Source organism: Rhincodon typus, chromosome 5, assembly GCF_021869965.1.
Source record: "Rhincodon typus isolate 14 chromosome 5, sRhiTyp1.1, whole genome shotgun sequence".
Lineage (NCBI taxonomy): Eukaryota > Metazoa > Chordata > Chondrichthyes > Orectolobiformes > Rhincodontidae > Rhincodon > Rhincodon typus.
In genome coordinates this window covers 19,589,840-19,615,160 of record NC_063336.1, presented here as the reverse complement: position 1 = coordinate 19,615,160, position 25,321 = coordinate 19,589,840, and the positions used below count along the sequence as shown (strand labels likewise).

General features: G+C 40.4%; 1 protein-coding gene across 1 annotated transcript in view; it reads right to left on the bottom strand.

Annotated features, from left to right (window-relative positions):
• The window catches only part of LOC109917016 (DNA polymerase zeta catalytic subunit), a 170,426-nt gene that overhangs the window by 96,335 nt on the left and 48,770 nt on the right, over nucleotides 1-25,321 (bottom strand). The window contains exons 2-4 of the mRNA XM_048596685.1: nucleotides 5,961-6,150; nucleotides 4,171-4,245; nucleotides 1,034-1,194 (exon numbers count right to left, since the gene is read on the bottom strand). Coding sequence (XP_048452642.1) covers nucleotides 1,034-1,194; nucleotides 4,171-4,245; nucleotides 5,961-6,150 — 426 coding nt within the window. The remainder of the gene's footprint in view (nucleotides 1-1,033; nucleotides 1,195-4,170; nucleotides 4,246-5,960; nucleotides 6,151-25,321) is intronic.

Below are 25,321 nucleotides of genomic sequence, written 5' to 3'. Positions count from 1 at the left end.
GTCTCGGATTCTCCAGCATCTGCAGTTCCTACTATCTATAATACAACCAAATTACTTTGTGTAACAAGGGACGTTTCATATAGACTGGAATCTTATTTTACACAAAAGAAATAATTTCAGCACAGAGCTTAATGAACTCTTCTACATCCTAATCATTACTCTGTCCGTAGTAATGATATTATATTTTCTCTTCCCATTTTGTTCCCTATCATCATAATTTTTTCAAATGTCTCCTACCCTGTCTTCAGGTGCTACATCAGAACTCCCAACTGACAGGATGCACAAAAGGACTTCAGTGTGGTCTGACTGGTCATTTTCTTGCACCCACCTCTGTGGTTTTGAGGTTACCATCTCTATTTACACCCTCTGAAGCCAGCATAAGATCTGGAGTCTCTTGCAAGAAATTATGACTCAATGATTAGTGCTAGGATTACCAAGCCAGATCACAGTTCTAAAATCTTTTTCTGATCAACTTAAACCGTGGAACTAAGGGGTGATGTAGAATTACCAAGCTGAATTGGAGCCAGTGCATTTGTTAGACACTGCAAAAGCGCAATTACTGATTATGCTTTCTTTGGTACTCCGTTCAACTCCACTCATCAACGTTACCTGAAAAAGTTCAAGAGGTTCTTCCAACATAGAACAATTTGGTTGGGACTGTTTACACATTGTGGGGTGTAAATTTACTTAAAAACAAATGCTGCTTAACTGGGCAAGGACTGAACCTGCTCAGCAGCTTTCAAACATGTACTTTCATATCAGCTGCATTGAAATTTTGATAACTTTTCAATTTGTGTTAGCTTCTGGGTGCTTCAACTTCATACACTGTCCCTTACCAATGTGTAGAGACAATCCACGCATAAACTTCGGACAACTGCACTCTATAAAGACACCTATTTTTACCAACATTGAAATTGAGAAGTACATTATTTAAAACAAAAAATTCAGTGTTATCAACAATGATTGGTTATTGCTTTTTGTCAACTTCCATGCTTACATTAAACTCTTTTCTAATCATCATTGACTGTTTTACCTTTTCTCTGCGTTTTTCTGAATTTTACAGCTGCAAGGTGAATAAAGTTCATGCCATACAGATTATGATCAATGAAGAGTTGCAGGAGGTAAGGTAAATGAGCTTCATATGGCTGGTAGGATTTGTTCATAACAGCTCCTCCTTGTAACAACTCACAGACCCTAAGAAGCAACACAAAAAACTTTGAGTTGTAGTCTATCCGAACAAATAATAATGCCCGTGGAATCTCAGTGTTACATAACATTGACAGCATATTGCTGTATCGTTTAGTTATTGCAGATATTGCAGCCTCGTAAAAAAACTAGGGAAAATTTTCCTGTGAACACCATGCTAGTTATAAATCATAAACATACAAGATAGGAGGAGCAGGCCATTCACCCTTTCACACCTGTTCCACCACACAAAGTGATCGTGGCTGATCATCCAATTTAGTTCCCTCTTTGTTGCCCCATCTGCTTTGATCCAATTAGCCCAAAGAACTATATCTAATTCCTTCTAGAAAACATTCAATGTTTTGGCCTCAACCACTTTCTATGGCAGAGAATTCCATAGGCTCCCCTCTCTCTGGCTGAAGAAATTTCTCCTCTTCAGTCCTGAATGGCCTACTTTGTATTTAGACGATGATCCTCCTTCTGGACTCCCAGGTCATCAGGAACATCCTTCCTGTACTTATAGTCTAGTTCTGTTAGAACTTTACAGGTTATGAGATTCCGCCTCATTCTCCTAAACTTCTGTGAATATATTCCTAACCGATCCAGTCTCTCTTCATACATCTGTCCTCCCATCTGATGAATCAGTCTGGTAAACGTTTGCTGCACTCCCTCCATAACTATTATATCCTTCCTCAGAAAAGGAGGCCAAAACTACAACAATACTCCAGATGTGGTCTCATCAAGACTCTGTACAAATACAGCAAGTCTCCTTGCTCCTGCACGCAAATTCTCTCACTGTGAAGGCCAACATATCATTTGCCGCCTGCTGCGGCTACATGTGAATCACTTACCACTTCTTTCAAACTTTCACTAACTTAATTTTCCAAAAAAAAGAAAAGTTTTCCCTGAACACTCACTATACATCAGGATATCCCTTTTTGCATTATCTATCCTGCTAGCTTCTCCAATTAGAATGGTCATAATCCAATTAAGAATGTGCAGCAGCTGAAAGATTGTACAGAAGTAAAGTGACTTTGCCCAAATTCATATCACAAGATTCTCAAACCAGAAATGAAGAATCTCTTAACATCTGTCTGGGCTGGTTCCAAATATAATTCTCAAAAGGTTCAATCTCAAACATTTGTTTAATTTTCAGCATTAATTAATGATACAATTCAGCTTTGGCTCGGTGTCAATTTTGTCTAATTTAAAAATTAACTGATTGCAATTTGCATAGCATAACACTAGTTCATCTATATCTTTTTTTAAGAAGTTAAAATTACCAATTAGAAAGTCAAAGATGGACTGGAAATAAATCATGCAAGGCAAATTAAAAAGCATTTTCTGGGCACACTGAAATTCTATGAACAATTATAGATTCAGTTACATATTTACACCATTCACAGCTGAATGGGACTGCCTTGCCTTGTTTTAATCTTACTTAGACTGTCAAGTAACCTCTGCAGAGGCTTCTTTTATTGCCAGAAAATGCCTGAAAAGAACTGCCAAGTGAAGTTGCAATTTCTCAGCGGAATACCATCTCTCAGCAACATCATGCAAAGGCGCAAGGCCAAGTTGCACATATACATGGACATAGACAACAGCAGGTCCATCACACCATCACCTTCCCTGACTCCACTCTGCCTCTGTGTAAGATTTCTCTTCCAGCATCCAGTTTGGATGTGCTGCAATCTTCACCAATTAAATATTGGGAAGAGTAAAGTCATAACCTTTGATACCTGCTACAGACTCCATTTCACTCACTATGCACTGTTTTAGCTAAATTAAACTCTCCCAGTTTTGACGTTCTATTTAGATGAGTTGAGATTCCAATCCCATATCTATCTTGTACCACAAAGGTCCACCCATTTCCAATTCAGGTAATTTTGTTCATCTCCATCCCGGCTGCCAAAACCATTACCCATGCTTTTGTTACACACAACTTAGACTATTCCAAGGATCTCCTGGATAATCATCCATTTTCTACCTTTCATCAATTTCAGCTCATCTGTACTGCTGCTAGTCTTATTCCACATCACGTCACCTTAATAAGTCACCACTTGTTTATGAAGCCAAGTAGATCCCTCTCAACTAAAGCCACATTTAAAAGTTCTCAATTTCCAAACTCTCCATGGCTGCACTCCTTCCCCTCTAACATTTTTCAGTTCTGCACTACTCTGATTAACTCTTTCCATGTCTTAGTCTGCCCAATCACTGGTAAGAGTTCCCTTGACTTTCATTACCCCAATGACTGAAATTGCATCCCTATTAAAGCCTATTCTCATGACCCACATAAAACTTCTCTTTGACCCCACTTTGTTACCATGTTTGCTGATCCATACAGAATCTCAGCAAAGTGTTGAACCAGAAACAAGTTATGAATCCAGTCTTTTGAAGTTTACTCAGATATTTTTAAACAAAAATCCTAATGCTGTAAATATTGATGAATTTATAAGAGTACAATCCAGAAGACAAAAATTTCAAATTAGAATTAGGAATTCCACTTCATAAGTCTTTTTGTTTTAAATGGACAAAAATTATGTGCAATAAGGATGTGCCACATCTACTAGGAACTACATCCTTATAACAACTCATTTGAGTTTTGAATTTATGAATCTCAAGTGCAGCTCAATGGAATGGAAAGTGTCTGTTTTTAATAAAAAAGACAATCAAGGTGCAATGGGAAATTCGCACGATGAGTTACGCAAGACACAGCATTCTTTATATGGCAAGGAGCATTACTTGGACTGTTATCCTCATAGATAGGATTACTTAAAAAATTGACTGCGATAGTAGAAAAACAAGTCTAAGTAAAAGAATTTCTCAGGACAGATAGAAGTAACAATGTCACTTGGTAAAATGTTTTGCCTATCTCACATCCATGATATTCATTCAGATATAGAAATGTTCCATACTTATGCAATGGTTAAAGAGTTCAACTGTGAAGAAACATGCACAGCATATACCTAGCTAATTTAACTATACCTTTTAACCATCAAAGGATTGTATAGGTAAATCTTCATGAATTGTTTTTCTTTCTCGTGAAAACCATAAAATGGCCTGCAAAACAACAATATGATTTTAACCATTTTGTGCAAAGTGGTGTGCAATGTTTATGAGAAATTCTTTAGGGCAAGAGAATGTGGGAACAAAAAGGAAGGAGAAATTAGGACAAGGAGGAAAACGAAATAAGGAACCAGGGTTATCAGTGCAAAAAGATGCTTAAATTAACAAACTGCAAAATGGCCCCAACTCTGCCAAGCCTGCTACTATAAAATAAATAGGTTTATACACCATCTCACTTTGTACAGAACTCAACATTACAAATGGAACATTTTATGGTTTAACACAAAAACCACAACGCTAAATAAATTTTAGCCCAATGCAGAAGTTAACAAGTGTAAAGTTTCTTACAAGAATCTGCCTTAAAACATCAACCAAAACAATTTTGTCCAATCTTGAAAAAAATGCTCAATTAATATGATTCTTACAAGATGTGATATAACACTGTCAAAGTTATTTTCTTAATCTATAAATATATAACTAAAACTCTAACATACATCAGGTTATCTGCCACTTCTAATGCTTCTCAGGCACATGAAGCTTGCATTCTAAAGTAGGTCTGTATCCACCAAGAATAACCTCTCCTCCAATCACTTAAAATCACACTTAAGCCTGTACCAATGTTAGTGGACATTCTAAAATTGTTCTCTCATCAGGTCATGCTTTCCACCCTTTTACAACATCCATCACAACCCATTTCATGCCTCCCTTTCCTTTCAAAAGTCCTTGAATATGAAGTCACATGTGAAACATGTGCTTATTTTCTTGCAATTCAGCATTTAATTCTCTTCCATCAGATATTTGCTCCAGAACAAAAACAGCCCTAATTACATATTTATATATACTCCTATATTCTCTGCAGCCTTCAAAACCACACATTACCCTTCTCTTGTACCCATTGCCCGCTGTCCTGCACAGTAGATCTGCCTTCAAATGGTTGCATTTTTGACTATCCAATCAAGGCCAGAACATCTCGGTCCTGCACGGCTGTCTCCCAAGGAATTATATTCAAGCCCCTCCTCTTCATCTACATGCTACCTCTTGGCAACACATCCAAAATAATTCCACATCATCACATATGCAAAGTACTGCAGATATTAGAAACCACCAAAAGGCAAAAAAAATGCTAGAAATGTACTGTAACCCAGCATGCTGCTAGTTGCCTTCAGCAATTGAAATGAGAGTCCCAGCACGAAACAGGCATGGTGCTGCTGTTGTGGCTAGAGTGCACATCTTATTTGCTGCAAGTTTAAAGATCTAATTCACTTTTGGGAAATAAAATAACAAGATTCCAATGCTGTTTTTTCTAAAAATAATTACCACTTTAGGTGACCAACTACAGTTATAAGAAGAAATCGCCCTTGTTTCCTTCAACTGTTTACAAATCTGTATATCGTCTCCAGTTTAGTGCAGTAAAGCAGTAAGCATTAAGTGTAACACTTTGGTTTGCATATGCGCATACTAAAAATTTGCACCCTGATCCTGAGCCTTCATTTAGATCAGCTACTTAGAATGGTTATAAATACATTTTTTGTTCCAAATTTTAACATAATTTTGACATACAAAATATCTTTATCACCAGTAGAACTGCGTTATTGATATGAAAAGCACAGTCAAATGGAGAAATTAATATTGACATTTATACATACTTACTGCACAAACTCAATGAACCAACATACAACACCTGTTGCAAGATAATTGATTTCACTTACATCCCGGATACAAGTGATACCCTGAACACATGCTGCACACTGGAGGAAGGATTGCCTAGTGATACATTTAGTGCTCGGTCGATGCTGAAAGCGAGTTGACGAAGATGCCGTTCTGGTTGTTGCCCGCAACCATCATATGGAACGTAAAGGTATGGAAACGTGCCATGCAAATGGAGACAAGTCTTCTGACCTAGAAACAGAGATTGGGAGAACTATTGCACATTTTAATAAAAATGAAATAAGCCAAACCTTCACTGGAAAGCTAACTGCAAAATAATGATCAAATCTTATTAGGTGCAAAATATCTTAACATGTTAGTCTGAAATGCTAAGAAAATCAGCAATTTTAGAATCGGAGGAAAACACCTTATCACTTTCAATTTCCAGTTGTAAACAAAGATCATTGGACTATACACATGAACTCTTTTTCTCTCTAGAGATGTTGCCTGACCTGTTGAATTTCTCCAGCATATTTGGCTTTTGCTTCAGATTTCCAGCATTTGCAGTTCTTTATTTCTATTACATTCCCTATTTTTGACATCCCTTGAGCACTGTTCGTTATGCCTGCTTCCAGACTGCATCTAGTGCCATCTGAATTAACTGCAGGAAACACACCAGATGATCCCAGGTGATGACCTTGGGAAGATATGCAGTTAGTAACTGCCCACCTCAACAAAACAATAGCAGTAAATTCTGTGGTTGGAGGAACTTGGACTGGCTGCAGGCAGACACACACTTAACCGTTATCCTACAAAGAGCTGAACTGAGTTCACTAATTACTATATAACGGTACAGTTAGTTCAAAGCCATTTTCAAATGTGCAGAGCCCAAGGCATCACACAGAATTTACTGCATGAGATTGTGCAAAGTTGGTTGTAAAATGTTTGTATGCACATTTTGAGGTAATAATTGCACAGCATAATTGCAGCAGGACATGCCAGGCAATGTTCCACACTGGTATCTACCGGATAACATGGAAAACTGCATAAGCATATCCGGGTGTATTAAAAAAGCAGGACAAATTCAATCTAGCCAACTACCATACCATCACTCTACTCTTGATCAAGAAAGTGAGACACTGTATCATCAATACAGCTATCAAGCAGCACTTCCCTAATAATAACTTGCTCACAGACACTTAGGTTGAGTTTCGCCAAGACAACTCAGCTCCTGACCTCATTACAGACTGGGTTCAAACATGGAAAAAAGACCCGAATTCCAGAGGTAAGGTGAAGGTAGAGTGGGGCTGTCCTTGTCATCAAGGCTGCAATGAACAGAATCTAGTATTAATAATCACTGGAATTGATGGGAATCTGGGGTAAACTCTCCACTGGTTGGAGCCACAAGGAAACCAAAAGATGGTTATGGTTGTTGGAGATAACAAGGTGTAGAGCTGGATGAACACAGCAGGCCAAGCAGCAGAAGAGCAGGAAAGCTGACGTTTCGGGCCTAGATCCTTCTTCAGTCAGTTGTCTTGTCTCCAGATGTCTGGGCTCCAACCATGTTTTGCTTCAATGATCTTTCCTTCATCATTAGGTCAGAATTTGCTTCGATGACCTTTCCTTCATCGTTAGGTCAGAAATGGTGACATTCGTTGATGACTCCACAATGCTCAGCATGACAACCTGGAGATTAGTCATTTTGGGATGTAAAGTTGCAAGTAACATTCCAGCATTGGCCCTTGATATTCAGTGGTATTACCATCACTGAATCCCCATTATTAATATCCTGTGTATTTCCATTGAGCAGAAATTGACTGGACTAGCCAGTGAAATAATGCAGTACAAGGTCAGGTCAGAGGCTAGGAATCCTGCAGCATGAAACTCCCCTTTGACCCCCCTCCACCAAAGCCTATCCACCATTTGCATGGCACAAGTCAGAAATGTGATGGAATACTCATTTGCCTGGATGACTGCCGCTCCACACATGAGAAGGCTGGGGAAGGCAATGGCTTAGTGTTATTATCACTGGACTGTTAACCCAGAGACCTAGACATCATTCTGGGGACCTGGGTTCCAATCCCACCATGGCAGATGATGGAACTTGAATTCAATAAAAAAAAATCTGGAATTAAGAATCTAGTGATGACTGTGAATCCATTGTCGATTGTTGGAAAAACCCATCTGGTTCACTAATGTCCTTTTAGGGAAGGAAACTGCCACCCCTGCCTGGTCTGGCCTACATGTGACTCCAGACCCACAGCAATGTGGTTGACTCTTAACTGTCCTCTGGGTAATTAGGGATGGACAATAAATGCTGCCTAGCCAGCAATGCCCTCATCCCGTGAATAAATAAAAAGGAAGCTTGATACCATCCTGGACAAAACAACCCACTTAATTGGCTCCACATTCACTCTCTCCATCACCAATGCTCAGTAGCAGCATTGTGTACAATGTCCCATTTGCAGAAATGCACCGAGCTCCTTAGACTGCATATTTCAAACTCACAATCACTATCATCCTGACTTGGAAATACTGCTGCTCCTTCAGTGTTGCTGGGTGAAAATCCTGAAACTCTCCCCTTAACAGCAGTGTGTGTCTATTACACCAAATAGACTGCAGCAGTTCAAGAGGGCAAGCCACCAGTACCTTCTCATGGGTAAACAGGGATGAGTGATAAAGGTTGGTCCAGCCATCAAAGTCCACATCCCACGAATGAATAAAAAAAATTGGAACATTCATAGGCCGGTTAAGTTTTGGAAGTACTATTAACATATCATGTGTACACTAGTGAGATCCAGTTCTCTCTATTTGTAACCCTCTCTCAATCCAGCACTGTTGCTAAATCATGTCATTTATCCAATTCCAGAAATTTCCTCGAATTAAATACTGAAAAGACTTGAACCATTGTTTAGTCTGTACTCGAAACTCTGTTCCAAAGAGAAATTGTTCCTTTAAAAGCCAAAAGAACTGCAGATACTGGAAATCAGAAACAAAAACAGAAATTGCTGAAAAAAAAATGTGGGTCTGGCAGCATCCATGGTGAGAAATCAGAGCTAATGTTTCGGGTTCAGTGTCCCAAAGAAGTGTCACTCGACCTGAAACATGAACTCATTTCTCTCCACAAATGCTGTAAGGCCTGCTGAGCTTTTCCAGCAATTTGCTTTTATTTTTGTAGGGCAACAGTCTGTACTAAACCAGAGCGTCACAACTTTACCATAATTAAAGATGATTTGCCAATTACACTTCCATTCAACACCAAGACCCCTATCTTCACCTCTGTAAATCACTCTACTTCACAAGTCTCAGCTCATCTCCTGTTAAAATATTTCTGCCTTTACTACCTGTTAACCTATCCATTCCAACACTTACCTGTCCATCCGTATGGCCGACAGAGGTCGATAGAGTGGTCAAGAAGGCATACGGCATGCTTTCATTCATCAGACGGGGTATTGAGTACAAGAGTTGGCAGGTCATGTTACAGTTGTATAGGACTTTGGTTCGAACACATTTGGAATACTGCATACAGTTCTGGTCGCCACATTACCAAAAGGATGTGGATGCTTTGGAGAGGGTGCAGAGGAGGTTCACCAGGATGTTGCCTGGTATGGAGGGCGCTAGCTATGAAGAGAGATTGAGTAGATTAGGATTATTTACATTAGAAAGACGGAGGTTGAGGGGGAACCTGACTGAGGTCTACAAAAATCATGAGAGGTATAGACAGGGTGGATAGCAAGAAGCTTTTTCCCCCCAGAGTGGGGGACTCAGTTACTAGGGGTCACTATTTAAAGGTGAGAGGGGAAAAGTTTAAGGGAGATATGCGTGGAAAGTTCTTTACGTAGGGGGTGGTGGGTGCCTGGAAAGCGTTGCCAGCAGTGGTAGAGGCGGGCACGAGAGTATCATTTAAGATGTATCTAGACAGATACATGAATGGGCAAGGAGCAGAGGGATACAGATCCTTGGAAAATAGGCGACAGGTTTAGATAGAGGATGTGGATTGGTGCAGGCTTGGAAGGCCGAAGGGCCTGTTCCTGTGCTGTAATTTTCTTTGTTCTTTGTTCATATTCCACTGCCCATTAACAATGCTGCCCATGTCTTTCTTCTAATTTGTTCACAAAAAAGTAGGGGGCTATCACTGACTAAGACAGAACTTATTTCTCATTCCTAATGGAGGTTGTGGCAATAGTGCCTTAAGTTGCTACAGTCCTTGGGTGTAGAGTCACCCAAAGCACTACTAGGCAAAAAAGGAGTTCCAGGATTATGATTCAGCAATGGAATTATTCTGCTGTTCCTTCAAATCAAGTGGTGTGGGGCTTGGAAGGGAACTTGCAGGTTGTGATGCCCTTCGAGATAATAGAGGTTTGTGCCTTTGGAAGGTGTTGTTGGTGGGACCATATTGAATTACTGTTGTGCCTCTTGTAGCACAAACAGCACTGTGGATGTTTCTATACAGCAAAGACTACAGCGGTTTTTCCAAATTTGGCAGCTTCGCAAGTCCAACTTGCATGCTGTTTCACATGGGCTCCTTCTGATATATTTTATTAGCCAAGTGTGCTGGAGCCAAATCCTCAAAGCCAGCATTAAAATTATTGGTAGTTTAATCATGCACAGAAATGGCATTTGTTTCTTCCACTTTTAGATTTGTCCTCCAGACTTGGAAAATTACAACCGCTAATTAAGCTTCCTTGATACGTGTACACCAATATTTCATACACACTGGTTTTAGGATTTCCATAAGAGCTAAGTAATATCAGGAATTTAAGCGTCTTTTCACTACTCAAAGTGAAGTAAATAAACTTACAAAGACAATCCAATGACTCAGAATACAACTAGCTTATGAAACTTCTGTATTTAATGAGAGCCAACAGAAAATTAGCTCCAGGCACTTCCCAATTTCTTGTAATTTCGGCCATTACGCACTGCTTAATTCTCTAGTCTGATTATCTGTTATCAGATATCTTCCATGAACACCAGTTGAGGGAAGTCACTGAAACGTGTCATTAGGGATACCTTCACAGATGATGGCAGCACTGACGAGATGATGAACATTTGTTGCGCATCCTCGATTGCGCTGAAACTGAATGGCCTGCTTGGCCATTTCAGAAGGCAGTGTCATCCCCATAACTGTGGGTGAGAGGTCACGTTCAGGTCATATTAGAGAAAGAATGGCAAGTTAATCTCAGAATAAAAAAGGGGCGCTGATTTAAGACGGAGATGAGGAGGAATTTCTTCTCTCAGAAGGTTGAACACCTTTGGAACTCCTTGCCATAAAGAGCTGTGGGGCAGAGTCCTTATGCACATTTAAGGCTGAGATAGATAGATAGATTCTTGACCAGTAAGGAAAGCAAAGGTTACAGGGAAAATACAGGAACGTCAGCAAGATCAGCCGTAATCCTACTGAATTACAGAGCAGGCTCAAAGAGCTGAATGGTCTACACCAGGAATTCCCTGGTGTCTCTCTGTACGGCTTGTGCTATTATGGATGTGTTGACCCAGTCAAATCCGTGGCCTTCCTTGTCTGTGTGTATTGAGACCAGTGAGAATTGGCCGTGTTTTTGGCTAGTTGCTGCTCAAGTATCCTTATTGTCAGAATTACTCCGGTTTGGCCTACGTAATGTATATTACATTAGTTTTACTGATTGTGGGTATGGGATCCTTTACATTCGTCAGCAGCTGTCATAGGGTGGTTGTTAATTTGTGGGCTACCCTGATACCTAGGGGTCTGAGTCGTCTTGTGGTCATCTCTGATATGTCTCTGATGTACGATAGGGTGACTAGTGTGTCTGGCTGTGTTGCGTCATCTTGTTGTGATCTGTCACGGAGGTATCGGCAGATTGTGCTTTTTTGGGTATCCATTCCTTTTAAGAACTCCATGTAAGAGCTCCTGTTCTGCTTTGTGCAATTCCGGATAGCTGCAGTGTGTTGTGGCCCGTTTGAATAAGGTCCTAATGCAGCTCCGTTTCTGGGTGTTTGGGATGGTTGCGGAATAAGTAAGTATCTGGTCCGTATGTGTGGTCTTTCTGTATATGCTAGTCTGGAGTTCCCTGTTGTTCTTCCATTCTACCATTATGCCTCAGAAGGGTAGTCCGTCATTGTTCTCTTTTCCTTTTGTGAATTTTGTGACGAACGTAAAGGATCCCATATCCACAATCAATAAAACTAATGTAATATACAAAATACCATACAAGGACTGTGAAAAACATTACACAGGCCAAACTGGAAGAAAACTGACAATAAGGATACACAAACACCAATTAGCCATCTAGAGACATGACCAATTCTCACTGGTCTCAATACACACTGACAAAGAAGTCACAAGTTCGACTGGGCCAACACTTCCATAATAGCACAAGCCAAACACAGACACACCAGAGAATTCCTGGAGGCGTGGCATTCCAACTGGAATGCCATCATTAAACACACTGAACTAGACCCGATATACAAACCACTGAAAAACGGAACCAGAAGTGATGCCAACCACCCCAGTAGACCGAGGCACATAAATGACAAGGAGGACAGAACACAGACACTTCACCGGAGGAATGCCGATGACATTACCTAGCAGGATGACGAAACGTCTGCAACCAAACGCACCGCTCAGTACCCAAGTCTACAACCTCATCCACAACCCAAGCTACAAATCTTCTCAAAAACCTTTATAGAAAGGTTCTCCTTCTCAACCTCTCCCTTCGCTTGAGGTCTGGTGACCCTCAGATTAAACCACCACCAATCATCTCTCTCTCAGGAGCAAGCAGGTGTATGGTCCAGGCAGACTTTACTTTGGATGTGACTTTGCCTCTGCCTCTATCCAAATCGTTAAAGGTGAATGGCCCCCAAAACGCACCCATATGAGCCACCACCTACAGTTAACCTGTGATTGACATTTAACTTAATGCTCTCTCTTGTGTCTCAACCAATTTCCAATCCAAGTATAAAAACTGCTTCAATTTCACATAGTATATTTTTACTAATCAATCTGCCACCAATTATTACAAAGACTCACCTGGTTCACTTGGAGAACGAACAAAGACCTGGTTGAACTCCATCAACAAACACATTGAACTGGACGTGATATACAAACCACAGAAAAACAGAACCAGAAGTAATATCAACCCCAGCAAATCGAGGCATATAAACAACAAGCAGGACAGAACACAGACACTTCACCAGAGGTACACTGACGATGTTACCTAGCAGGATGACGAAACGTCTGCAACAAAACACTGATTCAGCGAGCAAGTCTACAACCTAATCTTTCTAAGTAACCTCATCTAGCGTAGGAATTCAACCCATGGATTTTATTCTGCATTAATAATCAGCCATTGAGCCAAATGAGCTAACCAACCCACTAAAGGCAGAGAGAAATCCAAATAGATCACATCCATTGATTCCCCTTTGTCTAACTTGCTCACTCAAAAGAATTCTCAGGTTGACGAAGCCATGCTGACTCAGCCCTATTTTACCACGCACTTCCAAGTACTCTTTATATGGAATACAGAATAGAATATATATAGAATCCCTACAGTGTGGAAACAGGCCCTTCAGCCCAACAAGTCCACACCAACTCTCCGAGCATCCCACCAGACCCATCCTCTATAACCCATCTGACCTAAACATCCCTGAACGCTACGGGCAATTTAGCATGCCCATCCAGCTAGCCTGCACATCTTTGGACTGTGGGAGGAAACCGGGACACCCAGAGGAAACCCATGCAGACTCAGGGAGAATATGCAAACTCCACACAGACAGACAGTCACCCGAGAGTGGAATCAAACCCAGGTCCCTGGGGCTGACAGGCAGCAGTGTTAACCACTGAGCCACCGTGCCGCCTGTCATCCTTAATAACAGACTCTAAGATCTTGCCAATGACAGAAAGAGGGTTAACCGGCCCATAACTTCCCATCTTCTGCCTCTCTCCCTTCTTAAACAGATCTACAGATTAAATGTAGAATAAAGTCCTCTCCCACACTGTCCCATCAATCACTCTACACCGTGAAAAGCAAAGACCCTAGTACTAAGCCTTCCACGTTTCCAACAAGCATGCCATGTAGAACTTGTCAAAACTTTTGTAAAAACCCACGCAGGCCACATCTAGTGTGTTACCCTCATCAATATGCACAGCACCGCCACCATCCCAACTCCTTGTTACTTCCTCAAACAAATTCAAAAAAGTTGGGCAGATTTTACCTCAACTCTAACCTGAGTGAGCTTGATAAATCTCTACTGAGTGACTAATAAACCTGTGACCTAAATGACAGTTTATACCCTCCCTTAAAATTCTTCCTGCTAAGTTTTACACTACTAAATTTAATTTCACTGGCCTGTAAATACTTATCTATCCTCTCTTCCTTTTTTCAAATAAACGTACAGTTTTACTAGTTCTCTAGCATCACACCTATAACCAGATGATAGCAGAAAATAATAGATAGAACTTCCACAATGTTGTTTTGTTTCTGTTTTCAGCAGCATAAGAGGAATGTTTCATTCCTTTCTGACAAGTGATCCACTTAGGGTGTCGAACCCCTTAACATTTCTTCTCTCACTACCACCTAACATTTAGCACTCAACCTCCGTAAGTACATTATCTGCATCACACCTTTGTGAAGGCAAATTTAATCTTTATTTACTCATTCATTGGATGAGGGTGTCGCTGGCTAGGCAGCATTTATTGCCCAAACCTAATTGCCCAGAGGGCAGTTAAAATTTACCACATTGCTGTGGGTCAAGAGTCACATGTAGGCCAGACCAGGTAAGGATGGCAGTTTCCTTCCCTAAAGGATGTTAGTGAATCAGATGGGTCTAAGGTTTTTGGAGTAGATTTGTAGCTCGGGTTGTGGGTGTTGAGGTTGGTTGGCTCGCCGAGCTGGTTTGTTGCTCCGCAGACGTTTCGTTACTGTGCTTGGTAACATCCTCAGTTGAAGTGTCGGTGTGTTTTCCCGCCTGGCTTTTAAACTCTGAGGTCCGTTGCGATGGATTGCCTCACTTCCGGGTTTCCTCCGTAGTGGAATGTATCAGCGAAGTATAGTGGAGTGAATCAGGAATACATCAGAACTCACCACAAGACTTCTATGACCGCTGGGCATCAGAGTGGCACACAAACCCACATCAACCCTACGACAAGTGCTCACCCGAACTACTCCCCGCCATGGACAGGACAATGTCATCTACAAGATCCCCTGCAGAGACTGCGAGAAACACTATATCGGACAAACAGGAAGGAAACTAACAACAAGGAGTACATGAACACCAACCGGCTACAAAAAGACACGACCAATATTCACTCATCTCAATCTGCATTGAGGATGTTACCAAGCACGGTAACGAAATGTCTGCGGAACAACACACCAGCTCGGCGAGCCAACCAACCTCAAGAACGAGATGGGTTTTTCTGACAATCGACAACGGATTCACGGTCATCATTAAGATTCTTATTACCAGATAATCTAGTGAATTCAAATTCCACCATATGCTGTGGTGGGATACGAGCCCGAGTCCCGAGGACATTATCTGTGCCTCTGGATCAACAGTCCAGCAATAATATCACTAGGTCATCGCCTAGGTGGTAACATTAGAGTAATAGGGTCAAAGAATCATATAGCATGGAGAGAGACTCTTCAGTCCAACCAGTTCACACCGAACACAATCCTAAACTAAACAAGTCCCACCTGCCTGCTCCTGGCGCACATCCCTCCAAACCCTTCCTATTCATGTATCTATCCAAATGTCTTTTAAACGTTGTAATTGTACTCACATCCACCACTCCCTCAGAAAGTTCATTCCACGTGAACTACCCTGTGTAAAAACTTTGCCTCATGTCTTTTTAAAATCTCTCTCCCCTCACCTTAAAAATGTGCCCCCAGGTCTTGAAATCTCCCACGTTAGAGAAAAGATAACTGCCATTAACTATCTGTATCTCTCATTATTTTATGAACATCTATCAGCTCATCTTTCAACCTGCTACATTCCAATGAAAGAAGTCCCAGCCTAATCCAGCCTTTCTTTATAACTCAAACGTTCTATACCCGGCCCTTCCATATCCAGCAACATCCTGGGAAATCGCTTCTGAACCCTCAGGCTCAATAATATCCTTCCTATAACTGGGAGACCAGAACTGGACACAGTATTCCAGAATAGGCCTCACCAAACGTCCTGTACAACCTCAACATAACATCCCAACTCCTATACTCAAAGGACTGAGCAATGAAAGCAAGTGTGCCAAATGCCTTTTTAACCACCCTTTCTACCTGTGACACAAACTTCAAAGAATTATGTACCTGCACCCCAAGTCCCTCTGTTCTACAAAACTACCCAAGATCCTACCATTAATTGTATAAGCCCTACCCTTGTTTGTTATACCAAATGCAATACCACACATTTATGCAGACTGAATTCCATCTGCCATTTTGTAGATGAGAGATGTGGGCATGGTTCTTGACAATACAAATTTAGCCTTCTGGTATCTAATTTTTTTTTAAATTCACTCATGGGACATGGGTGTCACTGGCAGGCCAGCATTTATTGCCCATCACTGTTTCCCTTGAGAAGTTGGTGGTGAGCTGCCTTTTTGAACTGCTGCAGTCCATGTGCTGTAGGTTGACCCACAATGTCCTTAGGGAGGAAAATTCCAGGATTTTGACGCAGTGACAGTGAAGAAACTGCAATATATTTCCAAGTCAGGATGGTGAGCAGCTTGAAGGGGAACTTGCAGCGGGTGGTGTTCAGATATAAAATGTTGTAATAGTAGGTGATTTTAATTTTCTAAACACCGTCCCAGTCATAGTGTTAAAGATTTAGATGGTGGGAAATTTATTAAATGTGTTCAAGGAAATTTTATCAATATGTAAATATTCCTACTAGAGAAGGAATACTCTTTGGTAATAAAACAGGGCACGTGACTGAAGTGATAGTAGGCGAACATTCTGGGTCTAGTGATCATTATTCTATTGTTTTAAAGTATAGTTGTGGAAAAGGATAAGCCTATCATAAAAATTAAAGTTTTTAAACTGGAGTAAGGTAAATTTAATGGTACGAGAGAAGAATTTTCATAAATTGATTGCATCAGACTGTTTGCAGGTAAAGGAGTGTCAAATAAGTAGGAGGCTTTCAAAAGCACGAGTTCAGAGTCATTACGGTGCTGTTAGAGTGAAAAGGTAAGTCTTGTGGGACGAGAGAGAAATGGATGAATATTGAGGTTCTAGTCAAGGATAAATAAGAACTATATTGGATCTAAACAACCGGGCTCAAATCAACCCCTTGAACAGTGTAAAGTGTGTAGGGGCATTTTTAAGAGCGAGATCAGGAAGGCAAAGACAGGATATGAGATAGCCTTGACAAATAAGGTTAAGGATAATCCAAAGAGATTCTACAAGTACATTGAGAACAAGACAGCAACCAGAGAGAGAACAGAGTCCCTTAAAGATTAATGGGTTGTATTTATGTCAATCTTCAGGAGATGGCAGAGGTATTAAATGAGTATTTTGCATCAGTTTTTACTGTGGAGAAAGAAATGGAAGCTACAGAATTCAGGGAAATATATATCGACGTTTTGAAAAGTTCACATTACAGAAGAGGAAGTGTTGGAAGTCTTAGAAAATGTAAAAGGTGGATAAATCTCCAGGACCTGATCTAGTGTATCCCAGGACTTTGTGGGAAGTTAAGGAGGAAATTGTTGGGTCCCTTGCAGAAATATTTGTACCATCTATATAAACAGATGAGGTGCCAAATGACTGGACAGAGGCTAGTGTTGCGCCTTTAAGAAGGAATGTAAGGAGAAGCCTGGGAACTTGAATATGACATGTGGTGGGTAAGCGGTGAGAAGTGATTCTGAAAGATAGGATTTATATGCATTTGGAGAGGCAAGGAATGATTAGGGATAGTCAGCATGGTTTTGTGCAAGAGAAATCATGTCTCTCAAACTTGATCGAGTTTTTTGAGGAAGTAACCAAGAAGATTGAGAGGGCACAGTGGTAGATGTTGTTTACTTGGGCTTTAGTGAAGCCTTTGACAAGATTCCGCATGGTAGACTAATTAGTAAAGTTAGATCACATGGGATTCAGGGTGAGCTTGTCAATTGGATATAAAATTGGCTTAACGGCAGGAGACAGAGTGATGGCGGAGGGTTTTTTCTCGGGCTGGAGGTCTATGACCAGCAGTGTCCACAGTGATCAGTGCTGGGTCCACTTTTGATTTAGATGATTTTAAATGATTGAGACGAGTAGATAGAAAGCAGAGTTAGTAAGTATGCATGATGACACAAAGATTAGTGGTATAGTGAACATGAAAAAGGTCATTTAAGGTTACAAAGGGATCTTGACAATTGGATCCATGGGCTGAAGAGTGGCAGATGGAGTTTAATTTGGATAAATGCAAGGTATTGCATTTTGAGAAAACAAAGGTAAGACTTGTACAATTAGAAGTAGGGCTTCGGATTAACGTTTTAGAACAGACAGAAGGGTTCAGGTACATAATTCTTTGAAGTTTGCATCACATATAGATAGGGTGGTTAAGAAGGCATTTAGCACGCTTGCCTTCATTGTTCAGACCTTTGGGTATTGGAATTGGGACACTATGTTGAGGTTGTACAGGATGTTGGTGAGGCCTCTCCTGGAGTACTGTGTCCGGCTTTGGTCTCCCTACTATAGGCAGGATATTATTAAACTGGAGAGGGCTCAGACAAGATTTACCAGGAGGTTGCCAGGAACGGAAGATTTGAGTTATAAAGGAGAGGCTGGATACGTTGTGACTTTTTTCACTGTCACCTAGGAGGTTGAAAGACAACCTTAGAGGTTCATAATATAATGACTGGTTTAGATAAGGTGAATGGCTATCTTTTCCCTAGGGTGGGGGATTTCAAGACTAAGGGACATTTTTAAAATCTTTCTCCTCTCACCTTAAAAATAGACATGAAGGGCAATTTTTTGTATTTAAAGAACAGTGGCTCATACGTGGAATGAACTTCCAGAAGGAGTGGTGCATGCGGGTACAGTTGTAATGTTCAAAAGACATTTAGACAAACACATGAATAAGAAATGTTTGGAGGGAAATAGGGCAAGCACGTGCAGGCAGGACTAGTTTAATCGGGGATATGGTCAGCATGGACTGGTTGGGCCTATCTCCATGTGGTCTGGTCTATTTCCATGACTATCTGCTGCCTTTGTCTTTCAAGATGGAAGTGACCATGAGTTTAGAAGGTGCTGTCTAAGGATCTCTGGTGAACTTCTGTGGTGCTTCTTATGATAGTACATACTTTGTCTTGGATGGTATCAAGCTTTTTGTGCATTGTTTGAGCTGCACCCAACAAGGCAAGTGGAGAGTATTATATCACAGTCCTGACTGGTGTCTTGTAGATGGCAGTTAGAATTTGGGGAGTCAGGGGTGAGTTAGCCACTGCAGTATTCCTAGCCGCTGATCTGCTCTTATAGCCATTATGACTATGTGGGGAGTCCAGTTGAGTTGGCTGTAACTTCTTCTTAGCTATCCTTTTGCTCTTAAGTATTTATAAAAGATCACTGGGATTTCCTGGTTTTAATTTAATTTCAGATTTCAATGACAAAAATGCTGAGATACAAATGCACGTATTCTTGTGCAGCAATTAATATATAGTACAAGGCTTATACTTCTCTTTTACTGTGATTCCAAATCCAAAATATTCTTTAATTCCTTAAGGCAGAGTTGAAAGAAAAGGTACAGAAATACCATTAAAACATGGACAAGAGGCTGCCTTTCTGGTAGTTAGTGCTACAATAGATATCGGCAGATAACGAGAGATTGGCGCATGCAGTTTGAAAACTCTGGCTTCAACAGCAGGAAGCTGTAACGGCTTTCGCTCAGCAAATAGTAGCAGAACTCAAACCACAAGGCAATGTGTTAAACATGAAGATAAACTTTCCAGTATAGCTTTGAGTCAGTTACGATTCACAGTATACAGTATCTAAAATAGACAATACCTTTTCAACAATTGTAGATGTGAGGTTCTAAAATAAACTCAAATTCTGTCACAACTTTGAACTTTTAGATAAGGCTTAAATATAACACCTATACCTCTTACGTATGTATTCATTCAGCAAATTTAGATCAGCAACGATAAAGAGCAAATACACCTGACTCTACTCCTACCTTAGTACACCTGCTGCTGAAACCCTCATCAACATCTCGGCTAGCATCACATCTGCCATCCTGAATAAACTAAAGATTGTCCAGAACACACTTTTTCTTAACTTGCCTACATCCACTCTGTAGTTGCTTACCCACAATGGCTCCCAGCCTCCAATTCTAAAATCCTCAATGATTGCTTCCAAATGGAGGGGAACAAGTGCTGTTGTAGTAATATCACTGGACTTGTAGTTCAGTAGTGCAAGCTAATGCATTTGTGGACAATGTGTGGAAGTTAACTCCAGTTAATAAATTTGGAATTGGAATGGAAAGTTGGGTCTTTGGCAGCAATGCCCCAAAACTATTATTATGGTAAAGACCCATTTGGTTCATTAAAACCCTTCAGGGAAGGAAAACTTAACTTGTCCATACTCAGGTCAATCTGATATGTGTCTCTGGACCAACATCAATGAGGTTGATGCTTACCTACTTCCTGAAATGGCCTACAAACCACTCAGCTCAAAAGCAATAAAGGATGCACAACAACTGACATCCACATCTCGCAAATAAAGCAAAAAAATCCTCTAGGGCCTTGTATGGTCCATCTCTAATCTCTTCCAATTCTGGCCTTTTCCTGACCTGATTTTAAAAATCACTCCAAAGGCAGCAATGGCTTTGATCGACAAGGGCTTAAGCACTGGAATCTCTCTCTCCCGTTCGCTTAAGATGCTCCCTTAAATCTGCTGCTTTGATCTAACTTTGCATCTTTGATCAGCTGTCCTGATATCTGGTTTTGTGGTCTGGTGTTTTTTGTTGATATTTTGTTATGCAATTTATGAACATTTTACTTAGTTAAGTGGATTGCATAAAATGTAAGCCATTGATTTACGACTATTACCAGCTCATAACTAGAACTGTGCGACTGTAAACCTGCAAACATACATGCATGAGGCCAGAATTGGAAGAGATTAGAGACGGAGCACACAAACAAACAATGTTTAACTTGTAACCCTAGTCAAAACTTCCAACATGCTTCTCAAGTGCATTTGACAAAAATATGAAATAAGCCACACAAGGATGTATGAGACAGGTATCCAAAAACTTGGTCAAAAATTGATACGTATCAAGGAATAACTTAAAAAGGGTAATAAGAAAGCAATTTAAGGTGAAAGATGCTGACACAAACCCCTTGGCAACAGAAGACAGTTACCAATGGTGAAGCAATGAAAATGGGGGAATGAGCAACAGAATTGCAGGAGTACAGGAGGCAGTTAGGAGTCAAATTTGTGTAGTGATGGTCTGTCCAATATCAGGTCTTCTGGTCATTCCTCTCCTCCTCATGCTCTTGTACCTTCCTCTTCAGGTGCTTATAGGAGCTTCCCATTTTTCAATTTCAATGGGCAATGTATAATATGATTTATTGACTACATGAGATGGTGATGCTTTCTGAAGGACTGTTCACCTGAAAGCTGTCATTGCCACTCAGATTCTAGCTCTGTCATCAGCTCTGAAAATTTGCTGATTCCACTATTGCCCATGGCTCATAACTAGGAACGTGGAAACCTTTACCTGGGCCTATGATTACAATCTAGAGATCTCAAATGACCCTGCCATCCTGTCTAGTAATTTCCAAATTATCTTTAATCAAGACTATATGCTTAGTTTCTGCTTCCACCATCTCAAGTTTCCCTAATCCAGAAAGATTTTTCCCAGTTATTCTGCGCTTCAATTTATAAGAATTTCCAGTTTGAACATTATTTGGACAAGAATGAGCCAACACTTCTCACATCGATCAAAAGCTAAATCACAATGTGCTTCAAATGGCAGAGGCAGAGTCAGAGTCACTCTCAAAATAAACAGGATTTCGGTGCATAAATGTATAACTCCCACAAAATTTGCTTAAGTTTTTTTCATGTATATTTACTTGCATGTGCTAGTATGGCTAGTGTATATGTTTTTGCCTTTTAGGGCTCAATTTCCAATTTAATCTGGACTGACTGGAGTCTGTCCTATTGTCTGACTATAAAGACTAGGTTTAAAATCTCTGAATGGTATGAATAAAATTTATAGCAGTCATGCACAAGAGTCAGCCCAATTCAGCACTGACTGATAACCTCACTCAAGCCACAGGAAACCAAGTAATAGAAGTGGAAATATACCACATAGGTCCAGCAGTCACCACTGCAGCTGAAACAGATTACGGCAGGGAAAGTAAAAGGGAGACCCGGGTTCAACTCCCACCTGTTTCAGAAGTGTATAGCAATCTCTGAACAGGCTGATTAGAAAATAATAAAATGAAGACTTTTGGAGTCTTTGGAACAATGAAAGTTTCTCTACCTTTGAGCCAAGAGATGTGGGTTCAAGTCCCATGTACTTTAGGAGATGTATAATAAACATCTCTGAACAGGTTGACTAGTAAAATATAAAGGGAAGTTGATTTTATGCTGTATCTGATCGGAGAACAAAACATGCAAAGCAGTCCTCTGAATGAAAGGGTTATTCTTTGCAAATCTCATCTTGACAACCACAAAATGTCAATAATGTAGACTCAAGTAAGAACCAGGCATGAAATGTGTTCCCTAAATATGCTCACAAAACCATACTTCTGCAATATTCAGAGAATAATGAAATATTTTGCAATTGATAAATCCCCAATTATTCCACTTTTGCTTTGCCACTGTAATCACTGTGTAAAACAAAGCATCCAAAATGATGTTCGAACAACCAAAAAAGGAATACAAAAAACAGATTACTGGCAAGACTGTCAAAACTTCAATGATCCTTTTGCAAAATGACAGTTGCTTCCCCAGACATTACAAGATGAACAGTCACAGGAGTCAATGTTAATTCTGCTTTCTCTCCACAGATGCTGCCAGATTTGTTAAGGTTTTCCAGCAATTTGTTTTCATTACCATTCCAACTAATTAAGCTGTATTAAAAAAAAAAAACAGAATCATCTCCCCTTTGTACAAGATCATTTCTGCAGGATCCATCTGTACCCCAAGCCCTGTAGCAATCTAAGGTTTGTCTAGACTACAGAGTTACCAAATTCTCAAGGGCTCAGACAAGAGATAAAGTTTAGTCTCGAGAGTGAAGCTCAATCACGATATTCTGAACGCCAGGACATGGGAAAGAAAAGTTCTTAAGCAAAATGGAAAAACACAAAGTACTGGATACCACATAATATTGCTGATCCATGAACATAGCTGAGAGATAAATAAACTAGCAGATATGGCAGATCATTGAACAAGGATGCATTGATGGAGTTAGTTAAATATATGATTTTGATTGCAAATGTTTTATGCAACTTTGCTGGTTTTATACAGATGATTCTATTTGGTTTTGGGAACAAAACTGAAATATCTAACTGATCAGTCAAGGCTGCATTTGTTAAGAAATGAAACACCGATAAGAACTACACTATAAACCCTAACTGCCAGGGCAACTGGACATCAACACCTCCCAAGTTCAACAATCTTATTGTATCAAAAGTAGTAAGCAGGTATAACAATGTGGAACTGGAGGAACACAGCAGGCCAGGCAGCAGAGGAGAAGGAAAGTTGACGTTTCACGTCGGGACTGTTCTTCAGAAATGTAAGCAGGTGTTTTATTGGATGGTACAGGACAACTAATTGTTGCACTTAATTGCAGATCAATAATAATTTATTCTTTAGTGAAAAGTGAAAAGTGTAACACGCTCGAATCTTGCTTTCACACGTCCACAAACCCCCAACATTGGAAGTTAGGTTCACGTAATTTTCACAACACTGAAATTTTGATTGTAAAAACAAGGATGATTTATGCAGATTTGGTTACAATGTTGAAGTTCAATTATATTTTGATCCACCTCTACACTAGTCTTCAATTCGGCCTTGGCTTTCATCCTGATGTTAAATACTCAAACCATCAGCAGTCCCAGAGTTGAAAACAATTTCCTGAAAACAGATCAGAAATTCAAGTCGCATAACCAAATTTTTTAAAAAGTTTGAATGATTTCCATGAACACAGAGCAGCTAAACCAACAAAGGTGTCAAATGGGCTGCTAATGTCTTTGGGAGGTGAAGGATGGATATCCTGGTCCTAAATAATGATATAGGATTGTGCTGCAGTTTTGATTTGACTGGGATTGCAATATTTCGTACATCAGATGTGGATTGCAGTTCCATGGTCCCATTTGTACTCTTAAGATGACTGCTGTACACTCACTGGTAGCAACATGGGGTAACAGCACAGAAAGACCTGGCAAGTTAGAAATTAGCTAATTAGGAAGTTATCTGGGAAGTTCAGTTTAGTAGGGACAGAAAAAACACATTCATGCAGATGAGGTGCTTGTGCAAGATGAATCTTTCAGGGTGGACCATTCTTGAAATGTGACTAAACTGCAAATATTTATTCTTCTACCAACATTCTTCACAAGCCATGTTCTGAACTTGCATCAAGGAGTCAGAGTTCTTGCCAGGGAGGCAAATAAATGCAGGTGGCAATATATAATGACAGTTACACTCCAGGGGGGCAGGAAAAAATTATCCGTGCATGATCAACATCCATTTGGTTGGGAATTAGAACAGATACTATATAGGTTTCAAAATTTACCTGGTATCAATATAAAATGGGAAAAAGAAAAATGAAGTTTTTCACAACTTGCCTAAATTGCTATAAACTGATGCAACAGGTCACATTAAAGAAATGATTATGATTTGGTAAGTTGATGATAGTCTTAAAGTGGGAGTTACAGCACGGTGGATAGGGAGTATTATCTACTTCTAGAGAAATATCTGAGCCAAAAACAACAGGCTTTTCTTAAACTAAAGATCAAAAAGTTTATGCAGGAAACGAACTTTTTTGAGTAAAAATCAAACAAGGGAAGGGCCCTCTTGTTTTCAGCGGCAGCAGCGCAAGCCAGAGTGCTGACGGGAAGGTAAGGCGGTTTTTGTATTCTCCCTATATAAAAAAACTTACCTCGTGCAGCAAGCGGCCCTCTTGTTTTCAGCGGCGGTTGTGTGGAGGGAACGCGAGCCAGGAAGAAACACATGAATTCTGGCATTGGCTAAACCAGAAACACTACACTTGTGGAGGTTCGGTAAGGTAAGGCTTTTTTTTTTAATTCTTCTTCTGGAAATCTAGAGTAGAGGGAATGGAAGCTAGGGCAGTTGCATGCTCCTCTTGCAGGATGTGGGAGGTAAGGCTCACTGCTGGTGTCCCCTCTGACTTCATGTGCGAGAAGTTCACCCAACTCCAGCTCCTCAAAAACCTCGTTAGGGAACTGGAGCTGGATGAACTCCGGATCATTTGGGAGGCTGAGGGGGTGATAGAGAGGGGTTATACGGAGGTG